Below are 22,135 nucleotides of genomic sequence, written 5' to 3' on the forward strand. Positions count from 1 at the left end.
GTTTATTCTTATTCTAGTTCAATTGTAGCAGGTGGTTTAAAGTTGTACCTTTTCAACTTTCATAGAAGCATTTGTAATAGGTACTTTGAGTGTTCAAGTTATAGGCTAACTTGAAGGTGTTGCAACAGTTGAGGTTGTGTGCTACACAACGATTAGAGTTAATCCTTAGGTTTACAAAGAGTTTTTGTAAATGTTGTTTTGGCTCAGTGATTTTAGTGGATGTTTGGGAAAATCTTACTGAGCAGTAGGTCGTGGTTTTTTCACCTTTTGAGCCAGGTGTTTTTCACGTAAAAATCTCTGTGTTTTTTATTTTTTGTACATTTAATTCTGTAACAGTAGTAGTTAGAACACTTAGAAGAACCGAGTTCTTCTAGATCGAAAAATTGGGTACCACACAAATCACCCCTCTCTTGTGTGGTATTGACGTTTAGAACATCAAGTACTTCAAAAAGCTCAGGCTAAGTTGAAAAAGTATTTTAAGTATTGAAAAGCAGAAATGGAAGCAAAAAAGCAGGCATGATATGGTTTGTTGAAGGAGATACTAAAACTAGATTTTTTCATAAACATGTCAATGGTAAAATGCAGAAGCTGCAGTCGAAGCGAATTCAAAATGGAGATGGTGCTTGGATCATAAGATCTTATGCCTGAGGCTGCAATAGAATTTTTCCAGAAGCAGTTCATATAAGAAGATGATCCTACAAACTTTGAGCTACTCAATGTTCATGCTATGGTGTTTATTGAACAAAATTTGGAACTTTTGTAGATTTCCTACTATTGAAGAGGTCAAAGGGGTAGTCTTTGCATTGAGTGGTGAAAGTGATAATGGTCCTGATGGCTTCACTAGCATATTCTATCAAGAATAATGGGACATAGTAGGTGATGATATATACAACATGCTATAGGTGTTCTATGGAGGAGGTTCTTTGCCAAAATCTATAACACATACAAACCTCGTTCTTCTACCTAAAAACCCTATGGTCCACACCTTCTCTAATCTAAGACCTATAAGCTTAACTAATTTTATAAACAAGGTGATCTCTAGGGTGTTGCATGATAGATTGGAGAAGATACTGCCATCTTTGATCTCCTTTAATCAATTAAGGTTTGTTTAGGGGAGAAGTATCTTTGAGAACATCTTACTAACATAGGAGATAGTCACTAATATAAGATTGAGGGATAAGCCTACCAATGTGGTGATCAAGCTTGATATGGAAAAGACCTATGATAGGGTGTCTTGGAAGTATTTGTTGCATGTGTTGAGGAGAATGGGATTTGCAAAATGCTTTATCAACATGGTATGGGATCTAATTGCTAATAATTGGTATTCGGTATTGATTAATAGCCAAGCTTCAGGATTCTTTCACTCAACAAGAGGAGTTAAGCAAGGTGATCCTCTATCACCAGCTTTGTTCATTCTTTCAACTGAGGTACTGTTTAGATATTTGAATAAACTGTTTGAAGATAGAAGGTTTAAGAGTTATGGCATGCCTAAGTGTACTGATCCATTGAATCACTTAGCCTATGCTGATGATACTATTATCTTTGCTTCTGCTGATCCATACTCATTAGAGAAGATAGTTGATGTGCTGACCTAGTATGAGCACATATCTAGCAAGATGATTAATAAGGCTAAGAGATCATTTTATATGCATGCTAATGTAACTGGAGCCTTGTTCGATTCTGTATGGGCAATCACTGGATTCTCAAGAAGTGAATTTCCATTTACTTATCTTGGTTGTCCAATTTTTAATACAAGAAAGGGGAAAGACTATTACAATGATCTCATCAAGAAAGTTAAAGTCAAACTTCACTCATGAAAAGGGAAGTTACTGTCTTATGGAAGTAAGGCTATATTGATCTCAAGTATGCTTCAAAGTATGTCTACTCACATTCTTTCAGTGTTGGATCCACCTGAAAACATCCTGGAGCATCTACATAAGACATTGCTAGGTTCTTTTGGAGTGCAAAGGAAGAAGGCAGGAGCAGGCACCGGACTAAATGGCAAAACCTATGTCTACCTAAAGAAGAGGGTGGATTAGGTTTTAGGTCATTGTTTGATGTATCCAAAGTATTGTTTGCTAAGTTACGGTGGTAGTTCAGGATCTCTTAATCTTTATGGTCTAATTTCATGTGGAACAAATACTGCAAGAAGGAGATACACACAGTGATTCAATTTAGAGAGCGGTCACGTGTAAGGAGGAAAATGTTAGAAGCAAGGGAGGAGGTGGAGCATGAAATACTTTGGGAGATGAATAGGGATTTTACTAACATATGACATGGGAATTGGACAGGTCTTGGTGCTTTGTATCATGTACTACCTCCAGACATTTACATTATTGAAGACCTTCAAGAAGTAGCAGAATTGAGGAATGAGAATAGCTGGAATGAACAACTACTGGAGCAGTCTTTCCCGGATGATATTGCTGAGCATATAAGGCATGAGGTGCACTTTCAAAATGATGATGAATTTTGGGACACACCTAGATGGACGCCAACTTCTTCAGGAAAGTTTTCAGTGAGTAGTGCACGGGAAATTCTGAGACATAGCCTACAAATTTAGAATACACAATGTGTGGACCAAAGGATTGCCTTTCAATATCTCTTTCTTCCTATGGAGGTCATGGAAAAGAAAGATATCTACTGATGATTTGTGGAGGACGAATTATTACTTGACTGTCTCTAAGTGTTGGCGTTGTTTACAACCACTATAGGAGGCTTTTCAACATTTGTTCTTAACAAGTTATACTACATTCAGGGTGCGGAAGACTTGTTTTACAAGCAGCAGGTATAGTTGTGAATTTGGTATAGGTCCATCAAGCTGTAAGGACATGGTTGAATGCTCAATGTTGTCCCAAACTCAAGCCTTTGTTTCAGGCAGTACCAGCTGTGATCACATGGGAGCTTTGGAAGAGGAGGAACACTATGAAAAATAGAGGTACAATATCATTTCCTAGGGTTGTGCACGAGGTGAATAAGACACTACATTATTTAGCAAAGGTGAGATACCCTTGGTTATCAAATATACCTCTTCTATGGCCAGACATGATCAGAGAGATACCCTCATGCTTGTATATGGTTACTTGCAGTGTGTTGTTAGATGATTTCCCAGTGATATTAGCATGTTATCATGCTCATTCTAGGGGGTGGTTTGGCAACATATAGAACTGTTAGGGCAAGCGGGCAATCCTCATTAACAACTGTTAGCAACTGGATCAAATTATGGGATTCTTGTGGGTGCAATGCTATCTACTGAAGTGTACTATACTATCATTCAGAGGTGTTAGCAGGTAACCATGCTCAATCTGGAGATGGTGTGATACTATATGGATTTGAAATGCTATACAGGCAGTGATGCAGGCTTTCTAAGAGGCATCACCATGGTAGTGATGCATATGCTAGCTCGTTTGGATTGGTTTGTGTTGTTGTATGGATGCACTACAAACAGGAGCTTCACATACTGCTGGAGAGAGGTCCAAGCTGCAATATCAAGAATGAATGGTTGAAGAACACAAGCTACATATGTTTCCGGGATTTCTGGATGGCTTAGTGGTGCATTTGTTTGGAATCCAATAACCTGGCGCCTGGTGAGAGCATTAGAGGTGCTACTAATTGCTTATGCCCTTGGCCTATGGATTCACTTGCATCATTCTTCTTCGGAAGCTTACATTGCATATTCATGTAGTAGCTAGCTTACCAAGTTTATTAACATTCCTTATTGTCATACCTAGTGGTAGTTTACACATTTTAGTTTTGTTTGGTCAATTTGTAAGACTTGGACCCATTTTGGGATTGTTATATATATATATATATATATATATATATATATATATATATATATATATATATATATATATATACTACAAAACATTATAAGAAATTATATTTGGAAAAAAGAATTACTAGTTTAGTGATAAAATAAAGATGAAATCATGAAATATAATAAAATCCGGGTCAAGAATACTTACCACAATCCAACACAAAATCCCCTTCAAAATCGTCCAAATCCGAGCTCTCTAACTTAAAAAGTGATAAATAACAAAATCCTCGAAATAGAGTACTTTTATATTTTCTGCCCAGGTTTTTACTCATCGCGATCGCGGAATGACCATCGTGATCATGAGGACAAATTTAAACAGCTGCCCAAATGTTCTTCGCGAACGCAAAATAAAGTCGCGACCGCTATTCACAAATCTTCAGCACACTATGCGAACACGAATAACAAATCCCCGATGCCCCTTCCAGCTATCAGTATACATGATCGCGTATCCTAGAATGCGAACACGAAGACAAAAGTCCTCGAAGTTTCGCGAACGCAGTCGCCTCTTCGCGACCACGAAGAACAAAATACTTGCCTCCGCAGAAATCTCTACGCAAACGCGATTGCTTCATCGCGACTGCGATGAAGAACATCATATATGAGAACCAACAGTTCAAAAACATAGAAAAATGATCTGTAATCTATCCGAAACACACTCGAGGCCTCCGAGACCCCGTTCGAACATATTAACAAGTTCCATAGCACAACGCGGAGTTGCTCAAAACCCATTACATCAAACAATATCAAAACTATGAATCGCACCTCAATTCAAGCCTAATGAACTAGTGAACTTTCAACTTCTACAACTCGCGCCGAATCATATCAAATCAACCCGGAATGACCTTAAATTTTGCATGCAAGTCCCAAATGATACAACGGAGCTATACCAACTCCCGAAACCACAATTCGAACCCGATATCAACAAAGTCAACTCTGGTCAACCTTCTCAACCTTCCAAACCTTCAACTTTCCAACTTTCACCAAAAAGCATCAAATCAACCTACGGGCCTCCGAATCCAAATCAGGACATACGCCTAAATCCGAAATCACCATATAAAACTATTGGAATCATCAAACGCCATTCCGGAGTCATCTACACAAAAGTTAAATTCCGGCCAACTCTTACCACTTAAGCTTCTAAAATGAGAACCATTCCATATCAACTCCGAAATGCAAAAAATCAAAATCAATCATACACGCAAGGCATAATACACAATACGAAGCTACTCGAAACCTTAAACCACCGAAAGGAACACTAAAGCTCAAGACGACCGGTCGAGTCGCTACAAGCGGTTAATTGAATTGGTAAAAATTATAAGAGATAAAAGTTCAAAATAAACGTTAAATAATTTTTTCACATCTGCTTAAACCTTGATTGGTAAGCGCAATAGGGTTATCCGATATGTTGACGGAAAGCAACAAGGTCAATGAAATAGTGTAAATGTGCACAAATTAACCTGAATATCAACTTTATCAAACAAAAATGTTTCTCCTATATGCCTCAGCAATGAACATCTCACCAAATATATGTGATCACGCCCAACTATGCCCTCTAAAAAGGACTCTGCGGACGTTGCAAATATAACCTGAGTATTACGCCCAGGGTCGAATCCACAGAGAGTTAACCTATCAATTACAATCTTTAGACCCACTAAACTCTTGAGAACCAATTTCCCAAACTTTTGAATCACAGTTGAAGGTTTCTTTAATAACTAAGATTGCAAGTACATAACAAGCTGTAAACTAAAATGCTAAGGTTGTAAACATTGACGAGAAAACGCTAAGGTAAAGATTTCCCCTATTAATGGAATCCCTTCTGTTTATGCTTCATACAAGTTTGTCAACACACCTCTATCAATCATGAACACTTTTCTTACCGTAAATCTCTCCCGAGTACTCATAGTAATATACTATTGCACTCTCCCGAGATACATTAGCTAGCTTTAATTAACACAATTCACTTAAGATTGCACCTAAGGCTTCGTTATCCCTAATCCCGCCTTTAAACCCGCAGTTATAGATTCCTCTTATACTTTAGGAGTGGTTTTATTCAACAATAACCTACATATGCACTCTCTCCCGAGTTATGCACACTAAATAGGCACAGCTAATTGAGGATCCTGTCAATTAACTACAACAAGAGCATAGTTGAATAAATAAAGATTGAAACTAGCAATTTGTATTCACATAAACAAGAAGTTCATCCCCCAATAGGTTCCATCAAAACCTTAGACAAAAGATTTAGCTACTCATAACTATGGGTAAACAAACTAAAACAATATTTATCATAAAAACTAGCAATAAAAATCAAAGAAAAGAAGAAAGATGTTTTGGGTGATCTCTCACAATGGTTTTTCTTGCTAAGAAACTCTAAAAATCAATACCTCCCCCTCTTGGGCGAAGTCTAGTGTTTAAAATAGGGTTTTGGGCTAAAAATCCCGTATTTTGCACTTTAGTCCCTGAAATTTTCGCCTCCTGCCGCAGTTTTGCCACGATCGCGGTGGAACCGCGGCCAAACAGCTCCTCTGAATCTCCTTCTGTCCGCGAGCATCCGTCACCACGGTTCTGCCGCGGTCGCGGTGGAACCGCGGCAGAGTCATTTTTCTGATTCTTCAGCCTGCTTTTGCGTGGTTCACTTGGGACATTTCACGGTTGGCCTCTCTTTCTTCATTGTTTTTGACTCCAAAAGTGTTCCCTAGCCTTCCCTAGTCATATATAACCTGCAAATCATGAAAAGCACTAATAAGAGCATTTTGTTATCACTTTTATTATTCAACTATGCAAGAAGGCGGTTATTTAGGGTCTGAATATAGTTAAATTCACCTATTATCAACACCCCACACTTAAACCCTTGCTCGTCCTCGAGCTAGATAAACCACACTTAAAAGCCTAACCGTTTGATGCTTTACCCCAAATATGTCACACCCACCATTTTGACGGAACAACCTAAGCAATGTGCCGGTCATACCCCAGATGCAGACTCTACTGCCATGACACACTTGCGCTCACTCTAGTTACTCTAACAGAGGTGAAGATTTACTTTTCCTTCCCGAGTCACATTCCCTCACATCAAAAAGTCTGAGAGAAGTTCCACACGCATAAAATTCAAACACAAGGAACTGAAGATAGAAAGAATTCACTCACTCTCAGCAAAGAACATTCACATGCCGCACAGACACACCATAAGCTTGTCCCTAGTGTAGTACTCTACTAATCGAGCTGTTTTAGTCAAAGATCAAGAAGTCTTTATTTGGTTGTAATGTAGGCTAAAGGACGGGTAGGATACATTTGGATGTAGTGACTAACCTCCCTAAGCACTTTTAATACACACTTCCTTTTATCTCAATTTCCCTGCTCAGCCCAATCATTCCTCCACTTTTTTTTTTAAATTCCAGTGCACCATTCAAATAATTCATTCCTGATTCCCCATTTTTTTTCTCGCTAACTCCCTACCACCCCACACTTTGACTTTTGTATTTTCTTTAGTGATTCAAGTGCTTTTCGGAGGTATAGGTTCAAACAATCAGCTATTCAAACACAGTGATATAGGTCATTATAGTGTTATCAGAGAACATGCTTCAGGCTCAAAGGGGTTAACTATGGCAATATAGACATGTGGATTCACCATTATATGTAGGCTTACACAAAGAAATGCCTCAATCATCTCTAAAACCCAACAGCTTCTATTTCGCTTTGCAAACACACAGGGCAAGTTCTAGGTATCGCACGTACGCACAGAATGCAAGTAAAATCTCACACGCACTTAGCATGTAACTCGTTCGGGATCAGTCTATCAACACACTCATACGAGCATTCAAGCAAAGCAAGATGTGCAAAATTAAGGCATAGATTGACAAGTCCACAACTGAGCCTAGACGTCACACTCTCAGGTTCATTTTAGTTGGTTGCCGGTGTGTACATCAGAGGTAGCATTCTAGACTTTACCCATCTTAGTCTTAACTACAAAAGAAAAAATCTACCTAACCCGGTTCAAGAAAAACCCTTGGAAAAGAACCGTGGCCAAAAGAAAAATCAAGGGGGATTTACTACACTACCTAAAAAGAAAAAAAAAGAAAATAACAAAAAAAAAATCTTCATGGACTACTTCCCTCAATAGTACTGTCCCAATGGTCCGTCCTCAGGAAGAGTCCTCTACCTTTAAATTTTTTTTTTTTTAAATATATCCGACTTGGACCCTCAAGAGACCCGTCGACAAGTGTCCGTCGTTGGGCCAAGTCAGACTCCTAATATAATTATAGTCAATTATATACAACAACATCAATTTCATGCTACAACACACAATGTCTATGTATAGTACAAATATAACTAGAGCAAGTCTCCCACCCCACACTTAAAATCATGGCATGTCCCCATGTCATATCAAGAAAATAAAGAGCAGAAGGTTAAGAAGACTTCCCTAAGACTCAATCAGAGTCGGAGACTGTGCTAGGGTCTACATGGCAAGCTCTCCCCAAAGCACGGAACCAGGCCATGAGCCTGTTCTCAGACCGGGCCTGCCTCTGAGACATGGCATCCATCCGTGTGTGTAGGCCATCCACTGAGGTGCGGAGATCCGCGACCTCTTCCTCTATGGAACGCAGCATAGGCCTGGTAGACTGAGATCTGGCAAAGCCTGCCCCAGTATGGGGGTGCCGAGATGGTCCGGCACTGTCAAGAGATCTCCTGGACGGTGCAAAAGGAACCGGGTCATCAGCCTCATCATCTAGAACAATTGTTGTACGTGTGCCCCTGCCCACTCTGATGCGTGAAGCTCGGAATGGTGCTTCAGGTGCCAATGCTCCATCAGCAGGATCAGTGGGGACCCTCCTCCGTAAGCATAGTGCAGTCACCAAGGAAGGGAAGTAAAATCCCTTTGATAGTAGCGGTCCCCGCAGGACCATTTCGTCACCAATTACCTGTGCTGCATCAAAATCCTTCTTCGTCACGAAGCACCAAGTCAATAGGGCTCTGTTGAAGTTCACGTCTGTGGTGTTGCTGGAGGGCATGAACCGGCTGCAGATGACAGTCAACCAACACTTAGCCAAGTGCGTGAAAGAGTTGGAGTTCAGGGTAATGTGGTCCTTGATCCAGGTTGGTCGCCCACCAGCACAAAGTACATCAGTCATAACCTCCCACGTAACCCCTGGTCTGTCGTGGTAGTAGTCAATATCGCCCGTGAACCGGGGTAGCCTCAATACCTGGCGGATAGTTTCAATTGAGGAATCTACCCCTGTGCCTTGCACAGTCACCTCCCGCAGCATGTGTACTGGGCAGTTCGCGTAGAACTCGCTAACCATCATCCGGTTTGCTGGGCCGGGATCATCAAAGAGAAATTCCATTTCTCGCCATCGAATTTCTTCATACATTTCCTCCTGTTCCATGCAGAGATCTGCCCGGTCAATTGCACTCCTGAATGAAGTTCTTACCAGCCTTGGCATTAAAATCATCCTCCGCTCGTTCCGATTCAAACCTGGACTCGTCATATGTCGGCTGTTGGGATGTGCCCGCCCCTTTCTTCTGCTTTTTACGGGCCATAATACCTGCAATGAGTCAGGAAAATTCATAACTATCAAATTCATCCTAATTAGCGTCCATCAGATGGGTACTCAGACTTCGCCACCCGATGGTACCAAAACACCATCCCCATTGAGTTTATCTTGGCAGACTAGCTACACAAGCAAGGTAGGGAAGGTGACAATCTCCACAGAGGCCTCACAACAGAACTACGTACAACATTCGGCCTACACCACCCCACACTACTCCTGCATAGATTATCAAACAATGACAACACCCCCAATCACCAAGTATAACACCCCTAATTAGGAGTGGGTATAACCCGCCCCATAATATCACAAAAACTCCAATATTTCAACCCACATGGTGCATAATACAACTACACCCCAAAAAAATGATTTCTAGGCTAAAACATCATAAACACCATGAAGGCCCACACACTATGACACCAAACAATTTCACAACAGTACCAAACCACAAAAAAAACCATGAAAGAAAGCAAAAATTGACAAAAGTTATACTAACCCTACCTAGGGTTAAACTAAATACAATCATGCTAAAGTATACTAAGTTAGAAGATGGAATAGAGAGAGAGAAAGAGCAACTTACTTGTTTGGTTGAGGGAAAGTGGATGAAGAAGGTGGATAGTAGGGGAGGATGGTAATGGAGTGATGTGAAGATGAGAAGAGAAGAGAGAAGATAGAGAGAAGTGGGAGAGAAATTAGATAGAAGGGATTGGGGGGTGTTTTTCTGAAGCTGGGCGAATTGGGGGGGGGGGGGGGGTTTAGTGGTAGGTGGGGGGTATTTTGGGTAAAAGGTGAAAAGAGAAAAATTTAAAACGAAAAAACTTACCTGGACCCCGTCTGCGTCTGCCGCGATTCTGCCGCGGTCGCGGTAGGACCGCGGTAGACCAAGTTCAGAGGGTCTCCCTTACCGCGGTTGTACCGCGATCGCGGTGTAACCGCGACGGCCTAGGTTCAGAGAAGGGTCAGTACCGCGGTTTGACCGCGATCGCGGTGGAACCGCGGTCTGACCGCATCTCTGATTCTGACGTTATTATTATTAATATTATTTTTTAGGGAGAGTTACACTTACAACAATTTCATGGGTTGCCTCCCATGCAGTGCCTGATTTAACGTCGCGGCACGACCCAGATGAGTGCAGTTAAAGCTCACTCGACCTCCGCGGTTCAGTCAACTGCAGTTGAGACCCTTCCTTGGGCTCGCTCATACCCACATACAACTTCAATCTCTGACCATTGACTCTAAATGTACGAGAGTCATCCTCAGTGGTGACGTCAACCGCTCCTGACTGGAAAACTTCAACTACTCGAAATAGTCCAGACCATCGTGACTTCAGCTTGCCCGGGAACAACCTCAGTCTTGAGTTGTATAGCAGTACCATGTCCCCAGGTTTGAAATTTCGCTCAACAATGTTCTGATCGTGTAGCCTCTTCATTCTCTCTTTGTACATCCTTGTGCTCTCAAAAGCAAGATACCTGAACTCCTTGAGCTCATGCAATTCTGTGACTCTTGACGTGCCCGCAGCTTCCATGTCTAAGTTTAGTTGTTTGAGTGCCCACCATGCTTTATGCTCGAGTTCTACAGGTAAGTGACAGGCCTTCCCAAATACTAACTTGTATGGTGACATAACAATTGGTGTCTTGAAAGCTGTTCTGTAGGCCCAGAGGGCATCATCTAGCTTCCTTGCCCAATCAGTTCTTATGGCATTCACAGTTTTCGTTAACACACTCTTGATTTCCCTGTGGGATACCTCAACCTGTCCACTAGTCTGCGGGTGGTATGGAGTAGCCACCTTGTGGCGCACATCGTATTTTATAAGCAACTTCTCGAAGGCTCTATTGCAGAAGTGAGTGCCTCCGTCGCTGATAATCGCACGTGGTGTCCCAAAGCGGGTGAATATGTTCTTCTTTAGAAACCCCACCACCACTTTCGCATCATTGGTGGGCAACGCTACAGCTTCCACCCACTTGGACACATAGTCTACAGCAACAAGGATGTACTTATTGCCATAGGAGCTGACGAAGGGACCCATGAAATCAATCCCCCAGATGTCGAACACTTCTATCTCCTGAATTGGGTTCATGGGCATCTCGTGGCGCCGGGAAATGTTCCCGATGCGTTGACATTCATTACAACCCTTAACCCATGAGTGAGCATCTTTAAACACAGTCGGCCAGAAAAATTCGGCTTCTAGCACCTTTGTTGCTGTCCTGATCCCTCCAAAGTGTCCACCATAAGCTGATGCATGACAAGCCTGCAAAATAGAAGATTGTTCTATCTCGGAGACGCATCTTCGGATCATGTTATCCAGGCATATTCTAAAGAGATAGGGCTCGTCCCAATAGTACAAGTGGCTTTCCCGAAAAAATCGCTTCCTCTGGACCAATGAAAGGTCGTGAGGAACTATACCACTGGCCAGGTAATTGGCCAAGTCCGTATACCATGGCGCTTCCTGATGAATTATGGCGAGCAGTTCCTCGTCTGGAAAAGTTTCCAGAATTTCCTCAACTTCAATTGCAGTTTCAGCTCCCTCAAGTCGTGATAAGTGATCAGCGACTTGATTCTCAGTGCCCTTGCGGTCACGTATTTCAAGATCGAACTCTTGCAGCAGCAACACCCAATGAATCAGGCGTGGCTTAGAGTCTTTCTTTTCTATTAAGTATCTGAGAGCGGCATGGTCAGTGTAGACGATTACCTTTGATCCTATCAAGTAGGATCAGAACTTGTCGAATGCGAACACCACAGCTAGCATCTCCTTTTCAGTCACCGTATAGTTCAACTGGGCTCCACTCAGTGTTCTACTGGCATAGTAGATAGGGTGCATCAATTTGTCCTTTCGTTGGCCCAGCACTGCCCCCACTGCGTAGTCACTACGTCACACATTAGTTCGAATGGTTGCTCCCAGTTGGGGGCAACAATGATGGGTGTTGTGACCAGCCTCTGCTTCAACTCCTCAAACGCGATCCTGCAATCATTAGAAAATACAAACGGGTGATCTTTCTCTAATAACTTACAGAGAGGTTTGGTGATTTTGGAGAAGTCTTTTATGAACCGCCGGTAAAAACCGGCATGTCCAAGAAAACTTCTAATTGCTTTGACCGAAGTTGGTGGAGGCAGCTTTGCTATTACATCAACCTTTGCTCGATCTACTTCTATTCCCTTACTTGACACCCTGTTCCCCAAGACTATGCCTTCTTGTACCATGAAATGGCACTTCTCCCAGTTCAGCACCAGATTAGTCTCGATGCACTATTTCAGTACACGCGTCAGATTCACCAGGCACTCATCAAATGAACTTCCCACCACTGAGAAGTCATCCATGAACACCTCCATTATATCCTCAACCATGTCAGTAAATATGGCTATCATGCACCGTTGGAATGTGGCGGGTGCATTGCATAGGCCAAAGGGCATCCTCCTAAAGGCATAAATGCCATAAGGGCATGTGAAGGAGGTCTTCTCTCGGTCCTCAGGTGCAATGGAAATCTGATTGTACCCTGAGTACCCATCTAGAAAACAAAAGTGTGACCTCTCTGCCAATCTATCCAGCATCTGATCGATGAAGGGAAGTGGAAAGTGGTCTTTCCTGGTGGCTAGATTCAACTTTCGATAATCCATAAAAATTCTCCATCCAGTGATGGTTCTCGTTGAGATTAGTTCATTGTTGTCATTCTTCACAACCGTCATGCCACCCTTCTTAGGCACACATTAAACTGGGCTAACCCAGCTGCTGTCAGAGATTGGGAAAATAATTCCTGCATCTAACCACTTTATCACTTCCTTCTTCACCACTTCCTTCATATTTGGGTTCAGCCTCCTCTGATGTTCCTTGGAAGGTTTGTGCCCCTCTTCCAGCAGAATCTTATGCATGCAGTAAGCGGGGCTGATCCCCTTGATGTCTTCCATGGTCCACCCAATGGCAGTTTTGCACTCCTTCAATACCTGTAAAAGCTGTTGGACCTGCACATCTAACAAACCAGATGAGATAATAACATGTAGAGTGGAGTCAGGTCCCAGAAATTCATACCTGAGGTGGCCTGGCAATGGCTTTAGTTCCAGCTTTGGTGGTTCTTCAATGGATGGCTTAGCTGGAGGAGTTTCCCTCTTTTCTAAGTGTAGAGGCGCAAACTCTAGATTTCTTTCCCAGAAACCTCTACCTTCCAATGCCAACACCCATTCTGCCAAGTCCTCACCGTTCACTTCCTCCAAATTCGTCAAACATGCAGCGAGGGGATCCTCAATCATCAACACTTCATCATCAGACTGTACGATTACATCCACGGCATCAATAAGAGATCAATTTGCAAACTCACTTGGGCGCCGCATAGATTTCTGCACATTGAATATAATCTCTTCGTCATTGAGCCTCATCTTAAGCTCCCCGATCTCACAATCAATAAGAGCTCTCCCTGTGGCCAAGAAAGGTCTTCCTAAGATGATAGGAATTTCTTCATCCACCTTGCAATCCAATATTACAAAATCTGCAGGGAACACGAATTTCCCCACCTGAATAAGTACATCATCCAGGATCCCAAATGGATGCTTCACAATCCTGTCAGCCAGCTGTAGCAACATAGAGGTGGGTCTAGCTCTCCCTATGCCCAACTTCTTGTAAATTACCAGGGGCATAAGATTAATGATGGCCCCTAAATCGCAAAGTGCTTTCGCAAAAGCGAAGTTTCCAATAGTGCATGGAATAGTAAAACTCCCTAGATCAGAGAGCTTTTCAGCAACAGGTCTAGTTACAACTGCACTGCACGTCTGAGTAAGGGTCACTATGGCCAAGTCTTGGAAGTCAAATTTTCGGGACATTAAATCTTTCATCATTTTTGCGTATCCAGGCATCTCCTTTAAAGCTTCAATCAATGGAATATTAACCTGAATTTGCTTGAGCATCTCAAAGAACTTTTTGTACTGCTCCTCCTTTTGATGCTTGGCCAACCTCTGTGGAAATGGAGCAGGAGGTCTTTTCTTCCCAATCTCTTGGGACTTTTATTTCTTAGCTACTATCTCTTACCGGCTCTTCAACTGCTTCAGCAACTTTCTCGGTCTCCTGCTGAGTATTCTTTTCTTCCTGAGCAGTCTGGATTGCCACATCTGTCAGCCTTATGGATTCATCTAGCTCAATGGGTACCTGAATGAGTGTCTCAGCCTGTATATTGTGACGAGCTCTCTCTTGCTCTTCGTCGAGATCCCTGCCGTTACGGAGACTCACCGCCATCAGCTGCTTCGGGCCCTGATCTTTAGGATTGATTTGGGTATCTGCAGGTAGCGTCCCTTGAGGACGATTGTTCAGAGACATTGAAATTTGGCCCACTTGCACTTCAATATTTTTTATAGTTGCATCATGTGCATCTACTCTCTCGTTTATCTTCGTAGTGGACCCAATAACCTGCTGCATCATTGCTTCCAGTCTAGCAAACCCATCGTCCTGTCTTCCACCATGTTGCTGCTAAGGAGGGTGGTACCCCTGCTGTTGATTGTTGTACCCCTGTGGTCTAGGATACGGTGCCATGTTGTTGGGGGGTCTCATACCTCCCATGTTTCCGGCATTATATTGTGGTTGAGGTGGTCTGTACTGCTGCTGAGTCTGCTGACCCCAGTTCTGATTTCCCTGTCTCTGACCCCCATAGTTAGCAACATAGTTCATATCTTCAGGGTGCTGATGATGATGATCAAGCTCTGTATTCCAAGGATTACCATTTGGATGACTAATGCAAGATGTGCACAGGCCCCCATTGGTAGTATCTACTATGTGTACCTGCTGCTTCTGCCCTGATTCCTCCACCTTTTTGGTGAGGATGCTCATTTGTGTCAGGAGAGTCGCCATATTTTCAGCCATAGTGTTTGAAGGATCAAGAGGCACTGAGAGCACCACTGGAGTGATGGGTGCATTCCTGGATGTCCATCCCGAATTCTGTGCCATTTTATCTAGTAAACTCTGACTTTCACTCCATGTTTTGCTTAGGAATGCCCCACCAGCTGAGGCATCCACAATATTCTTCAACCCATCTGACAGTCCCATATAAAATCGTTATCCCAACATCTGTTCTGGAATACCATGATGTGGACACATAACCAACATTCCTTTGAACCTGCCCCATGTTTCATGCAGTGTCTCCATCGGTTTCTGCTTGAAGCTCACGATCTCATCAATTTGTTGGGCAGTTTTGTTGGGTGGATGAAACTTGTTATGAAACTGCTTGACTAACTCATCCCACGTTGCTATAGAATTTATGGGGAGTGGGTTTAGCCAAACCTGTGCAGCTCCTGTCACCGAGAATGGGAACAATAATAGCCTAATAGCCTCTGGAGTGACATTGGGCTGCCTCTGGGTCTTGCAGATTGACAGGAAGTTCTTCAGGTGTTGCTGAGGATCTTCAAGTTGTGTCCCAGAGAAGAGTCCCTTGTTTTGCAGCAAGTGCAGCATGTTGTTCGTGATCTGGAACGATTCAACTTGTATCGTGGGCACAACAATGGCAGTGGCCAGATTGTCAGCTGTGGGTTGTTCCCAGTCATACAGTGCACCCTCGGGCACCAGAGGTGCCGCTTCTCTGACATTCAAGTTGACTTGCTCATGCCTGCCATTTCCGTTGGGGTCGATTACGTCTCCCATGTCAGCTTCAAATTTGTCTATTTGTTGAGGTGGTTGAAGTCTTCTGTTGGCACGGTTCAATGCCCTGAATATTTTCTCAATGTCTGAGAGTCCTTCAAGTAGTTCTCCAGTCCTGGTAGAGTTTCTAGGTATACACCTGTGCAACCAAGTCAACAACCGTCAAAAGTTTCAATCAACAATTGGGTGTGGAGAAACTGCTTACACTAAGAATTTTTGTATTTCTATCAATGGTAATTGATAATTCCGTTAACTCCCCGGCAACGGCGCCAAAATTTGATCACGCCCAACTATGCCCTCTAAAAAGGACTCTGCGGACGTTGCAAATATAACCCGAGTATTACGCCCAGGGTCGAATCCACAGAGAGTTAACCTATCAATCACAATCTTTAGACCCACTAAACTCTTAAGAACCAATTTCCCAAACTTTTGAATCACAGTTGAAGGTTTCTTTACTAACTAAGATTGCAAGTAAATAACAAGCTGTAAACTAAAATGCTAAGGTTGTAAACAATGACGAGAAAAAGCTAAGGTAAAGATTTCCCCTATTGATGGAATCCCTTCTGTTTATGCTTCATACAAGTTTCCCAACACACCTCTATCAATCATGAACACTTTTCTTACCGTAAATCTCTCCCGAGTACTCACAGTAATATATTATTGCACTCTCCCGAGATACATTAGCTAGCTTTAATTAATACAGTTCACTTAAGATTGCACCCAAGGCTTCGTTATCCCTAATCCCGCCTTTAAACCCGCAGTTATAGATTCCTCTTATACTTTAGGAGTGGTGTTATTCAACAATAACCTACATATGCACTCTCTCCCGAGTTATGCACACTAAATAGGCACAGCTAATTGAGGATCCTGTCAATTAACTACAACAAGAGCATAGTTGAATAAATAAAGACTGAAAGTAGCAATTTGTATTCACATAAACAAGAAGTTCATCCCCTAATAGGTTCCATCAAAACCTTAGACAAAAGATTTAGCTACTCATAACAATAGGTAAACAAACTAAAACAATATTTCTCATAAAAACTAGCAATAAAAATCAAAGAAAAGAAGAAAGATGTTTTGGGTGATCTCTCACAATGGTTTTTCTTGCTAAGAAACTCTAAAAATCAATACCTCCCCCTCTTGGGCGAAGTCTAGTGTTTAAAATAGGGTTTTGGGCTAAAAATCCCGTGTTTTGCACTTTAGTCCCTGAAATTTCCGCCTCCTGCCGCGATCGCGGTGGAACCACGGCCAAACAGCTCCTCTGAATCTCCTTCTGTCCGCGAGCATCCGTCACCACGGTTCTGCCGCGGTCGCGGTGGAACCGCGGCAGAGTCATTTTTCTGATTCTTCAACCTGCTTTTGCGTGGTTCACTTGGGACATTTCACGGTTGGCCTCTCTTTCTTCATTCTTTTTGACTCCAAAAGTGCTCCCTAGCCTTCTCTAGTCATATATAACCTGCAAATCATGAAAAGCACTAATAAGAGCATTTTGTTATCACTTTTATTATTCAAACTATGCAAGAAGGCGGTTATTTAGGGCCTGAATATAGTTAAATTCACCTATTATCAATATGCATTGAACATTAATTTAAACAAATAGACATTTGAATTTGGATACAATATAAAACAACAATCATGTAACTTTGGTTACACTATATATTCTGATTTTAGGAAAAATACAATTGTAAGAACAAATAGGGGAAGCACTATTTGTTTCAATCTTAATTATTCACACTTTATGGAGACTAAAGGATGATAAGACAGAAGATATTCCAGAGCCCACAAATCCAGCCAAAAGGAATGCTGCTGGAATGAACATCAGGTTCAAGAAGTCATGTTTTTTGGAGTTGTCATTTTCATAACGAATTCTCAGTAAATCCATGGTTGCACCTAACATTGCAGCAGCTCCAGTTGCTAGTAGGCAAAGTATAATCTGCATGAATTTCACGAAATTAATATTTGATACAACTAGTTTCAGACTGAAGATTCGTATTATGAGCCCCAACTAAACTATTGAGGTGCAGTTGATTGTTCTCATTGAATAGTTGTATGTTTAAATAAGGGCTTAAGTTATATTAATCGCAGTTACAATATCTAGGAAACTACAGTTATGTCTGTTTATAAGTAACTTATCATAAAATTGGTCAATTCATAAAATACTACTAATATTGACTAACTAGTTATTTGTAGCCAAAAAAGGTCAAATTCTTGCTTTCTTTGAGTGGGTGTTATTACTTTTTAGAATATATTAGGTATATCTTGAGGAGTTTGAATCTCAGTTTTGGGATGATTAATTTGGTGGAGTTTTGAGATGATTTGAATTGAAAATTCAAAGTAGTAGATGAACATAAAAAAAATAATATGTGTATCACATATGTATCATATTTGTATTAAATATGTATCACGTGTATATCCATGTATACCTTTGTGTGAGATACATACGTAATACATGTGTTGCAGAAGAATTTTTTGAACTCGATTTTAAGTACGAATTATGATACCAAACTAGTTCAAATCACCTCCAATCATGTTCAAATTTTATATATTGCCTCATCTATATGTTATCAACGAATTTCAACCATACCCGCCGAAAAAAAAATCCTTTTTTTGTCTTTTGTTTAGTACTTTATATCATTCGTAATGAATTTTGACTCCAAACTAGTCTAACGCACCTTCAAACTTCGTCAAATTTTGTATATTGCCTCAACTATATGTTTTCAATAAGTCACAATAATACCCATTAAAAAAATCTTCCTTTTTCTTGCCTATGTTTTTGAATATTATATATCATTGGTAACTTTTTTGACTATTTTTGGTAGCATGACTAAAATGGCTCGTTGTTGGTAAATAATGTCTTTCTTCAATACGTAAGATTCCCTTATATTATTGGTAAACTTGTTTAAAATTTGTGATTTTTAATCTTGAAAATAAAGAAACTAAAACAAGTTACTCGCTATATCAAGTAAAAATGATCTGATAGCGTAATTTCTTACACTGGCGGGTATATAACTTTAAATTCAATAAAGGCAAAGAGTGGAAATTTTAGTTAACCTTGTCACAGTAGAATTCAATCAGGCGAAAGAGCTTGTGACTTATCAAACGCTTCTTTGTTATGAGGAAATATATTGCAAAAGGAATGAGCAATACACTGTAAGCAACTCCTGCTATCACAACAAATAACGTATAGCTGCAAAAGAGAAAGAGGATCTTAGAAATATATTTTGATGTAAACATTGAGTGCGGTTAAGTTAATTTTATCCGATTACAATGAGTGGGTAATGAAAATTTTTACCTGTATGAACGATAATGATCATAGTTAAGTTTGTCTCCATCTTTTAAAGTAACTGCACTAGTCTGCAACACAGCCCATGATACCAGAAGATAAACTAAGGTTATCACCCTCGCACCTAATGTAATTAATGGTAGTTTATTTGATGAAGAGGAAAGCTTTTCATCAAAGTTATAATTAGACATTTTTTTTCCCAACCTCAAAGTCTTTCTATCATAGCCCATCCTTAGTCTGATGGTCCTTTTAAACTCCCTAAAAGAATTAGCTTCCTATGTTGAGTGTTCTATATGTTAACTTTGTTTGTTTTGTTTTTAGTCCCTATGTTGTTGGATTCTTGGATAATATACAGCACATAATTTTCAAGTACTACGTTGTTGAGTATTTTTGTATACGTAGTACTTGACAAACTTAATTTGTTTTTGAAATATTTGGCATTTTAGATAAAGAAGAAGCTCAAATCCCTTATTATTCCAATTAATTAATGGATTACTAATTAAGTGAGAGTTTAAGGGGAGACAAAGGTAAAAATAAACTCATATTTAAGATTATAATTAATTAAATATTTTTCTCAAGAGATTTGCAGGAATCTTAAAAGACATATAATATTGATTGAGCCTGCTTTGACCATGTCTCCATAGCACAATTGAATATTGATATCATGTACAGAATACCATGTTCGCAACCTATATTTTGAGATTTCAATTTGCAATTAAATTAGTATTGTCTTTCGTATTTAGAAATACTCAGTATTATGTTATTAAATATTTTTCTCAAAAGGTATGCATGCTGCAGGAATCTTAAAAGACAAATAATATAGATCGAATGTGAAGTGAAGAATACGAGGTTCGTAACTATTCCCCTATTTAGTTACTTCCTAGAGCAGTGTTCTGCATATCTCGTACTTGCTTTTCAACTAATTATGCCATTATGGACAAAAGCAAAATATGAAAATTCAGAAAAAGAACAAGGAGAAAATTGAAAAGCCGGTCGGCAATTCATAAGGCAAGTTAAACCTTTTCTCACATATAATAAAGTCCACTTTTTTCGATTAGGCCGGCTTAGGATAGATGATGACAAATGTTTCATTTTCGTAAGAAAATCGATGCTTGTTTGGTAAGGGAAAAACATTTTTTTTCTGGTAAATGACCTACCTTTTAGGCAATATGTTCCTTAAAAATGTTAATCAGTAAATTGGTTGGAGAGCTGAACTATTTATAAAGATCGACAGTAATGTTAAAAAATCAGATGATAATTTTATTTATTTTTTAGTATTAGATATCGAACAATAAGATGCAAGTACTGGTTGTAGATTTGGAGCGATGATATGAAGTTAAATATTTTCTCTGGCAGCCATTTAAATGGTTTATTTTTTTAATAAATATTTCCTACCATACAGAGATAATTGATATCAATGGAAAGCCATGGCAATGGATATTCAATTATACTGTTCTTAGCTGCACATATCACTGTTTTAAGCTTTCCATCAGCTAGATAACAACTTTGTAAGAATTAAACTTGTTAAACTAGCAAGATTTGAGATTTTTAAATTTCCATATGGCGGATCTAGGATTTAAATTCTAAGGGCTCGGGATTTTAGGTTTTTAGCATTGAAACTATTATATTTTTAAAGTTATGTGTTCATATATACTATTTCTTACAATTTTAATAAATTTTATACAAATTTATATGCCGACTCAAAAATTATAGATTCAATTGTACCTGTAATCGTAATGCTGCATACGCCGCTGCCAGCTGTATTAAGTATATATAATTCTCATATGAAATGTGACAAAAGGGACTGATGGAGTGATTATTTAGGCTTTAATTTTATCCACCAGAGTACCAGAGTCTTGATATCCTTTTTGATATCTAAGCCCAGAACTCCTAGGCAATCCTGTTGCAACAGGTCCAAAAACTCAGAGTCATATGTTTATGTACAAATCGTGTTTGGGTTTAATGTTTGTGATTTATAGTACTTTTTAGATATCAAACCCCCAACCTCCCGCCCCGCCCCACCTCACCTACCCACCCTACCCCTTTCACTCTGCCTTCACCCTAAATAAAAATATTGTTAATAGTACTTTCTTTTCATGTTATAGATAGATTTTTTTTTCATTTCAACAAATAAGTATTCTTTTTCATAATATAAAAAAGTATTTTTTTCATTTTAACAAAAAAAATACCCTTTTCATGTAGAAAAAGTATTTTTTCCATTTCAACAAAAATTATTTTCTTTTCATGATGTAAAAAAAAAATCATTTCAACAAAATGAGTATTTTCTTTTCATGATGGAGCACAAATTGTTGACAGAATACTTTCTTTTTCAACCAAAAAATGAGTATTTCTTTTTAGTTATGGAGCACAAATTTCAACGTTATTTTTGCATAAAAAAGTAAAGCAACACATTAGTTCTTTTGGGTTTGTGTGAATTTTTAGAAGAATAATTAAAATTTTGAAGAAAATAAAGTCCTAAAAATATTGGCTATTTGGGGGGAGGGGGAGGAGAGGGGGAGGGAGAGAGCATAGGATACATGGGGACTTTGGGGAACGGGGTGAAAAGAGTAGCATAAAAAATTATTTTTCTAAAATATATTTTCTACCCTCTAATCAAACACTATATTTGTCGGAAAAAGTTTTGCACTCACCAACCAAACAAGGGAAAATAAGTGATGAAACCATTCATTTTCCATGAAAAACAATTTCCTTTGTACCAAGCACACCGTTAATATGCTCTTCTTTCCCATCTGCTTTTAAATTTGCAGCTTCCTCTTTTTAGCAATATGAGTACTCTGTTTTAAAAGGCAGAATTGGGACTCGCTCGGGGCTCGCCCCGGGGCGGAGCACTCGTAAAACGCCCCTGGACTTATGTGTGGGGCTTA

At 40.1% G+C, this 22,135-nt stretch overlaps 2 protein-coding genes across 2 annotated transcripts; one reads left to right on the plus strand and one right to left on the minus strand.

Annotated features, from left to right (window-relative positions):
* Nucleotides 1–1,208: 1,208 nt before the first annotated feature.
* On the plus strand, nt 1,209–1,595 carry LOC142170446 (putative mitochondrial protein AtMg01250). Its single transcript, XM_075232359.1, has one exon. The coding sequence runs from the start codon at nt 1,209–1,211 to the stop codon at nt 1,593–1,595; it is 387 nt and encodes a 128-aa protein (XP_075088460.1).
* A 15,327-nt stretch (nt 1,596–16,922) lies between these two features.
* On the minus strand, nt 16,923–19,495 carry LOC142170586 (CASP-like protein PIMP1). Its single transcript, XM_075232484.1, has 3 exons — nt 19,260–19,495; nt 19,019–19,154; nt 16,923–17,900 (listed from the first exon to the last, which is right to left on the minus strand). The coding sequence occupies exons 1-3, from the start codon at nt 19,478–19,480 to the stop codon at nt 17,697–17,699; spliced, it is 561 nt and encodes a 186-aa protein (XP_075088585.1). The 5' UTR covers nt 19,481–19,495; the 3' UTR covers nt 16,923–17,696.
* Between the last annotated feature and the right edge of the window lie 2,640 nt (nt 19,496–22,135).

This window comes from Nicotiana tabacum, chromosome 16, assembly GCF_000715075.1.
Source record: "Nicotiana tabacum cultivar K326 chromosome 16, ASM71507v2, whole genome shotgun sequence".
NCBI classification, from domain to species: Eukaryota; Viridiplantae; Streptophyta; class Magnoliopsida; order Solanales; family Solanaceae; genus Nicotiana; species Nicotiana tabacum.

Excerpts from the sequence above, each read along its gene's own strand:
- LOC142170446 (XM_075232359.1), top strand. The coding sequence starts at position 1,209 with ATGGAAAAGACCTATGATAGGGTGTCTTGGAAGTATTTGTTGCATGTG.
- LOC142170586 (XM_075232484.1), bottom strand. The coding sequence starts at position 19,480 with ATGGGCTATGATAGAAAGACTTTGAGGTTGGGAAAAAAAATGTCTAAT. Across the intron at positions 19,155-19,259 it reads GATCATTATCGTTCATACAG|CTATACGTTATTTGTTGTGA; the intron begins GTAAAAATTTTC and ends TCTCTTTTGCAG. Across the intron at positions 17,901-19,018 it reads TTGAATTCTACTGTGACAAG|ATTATACTTTGCCTACTAGC; the intron begins GTTAACTAAAAT and ends AAATTCATGCAG.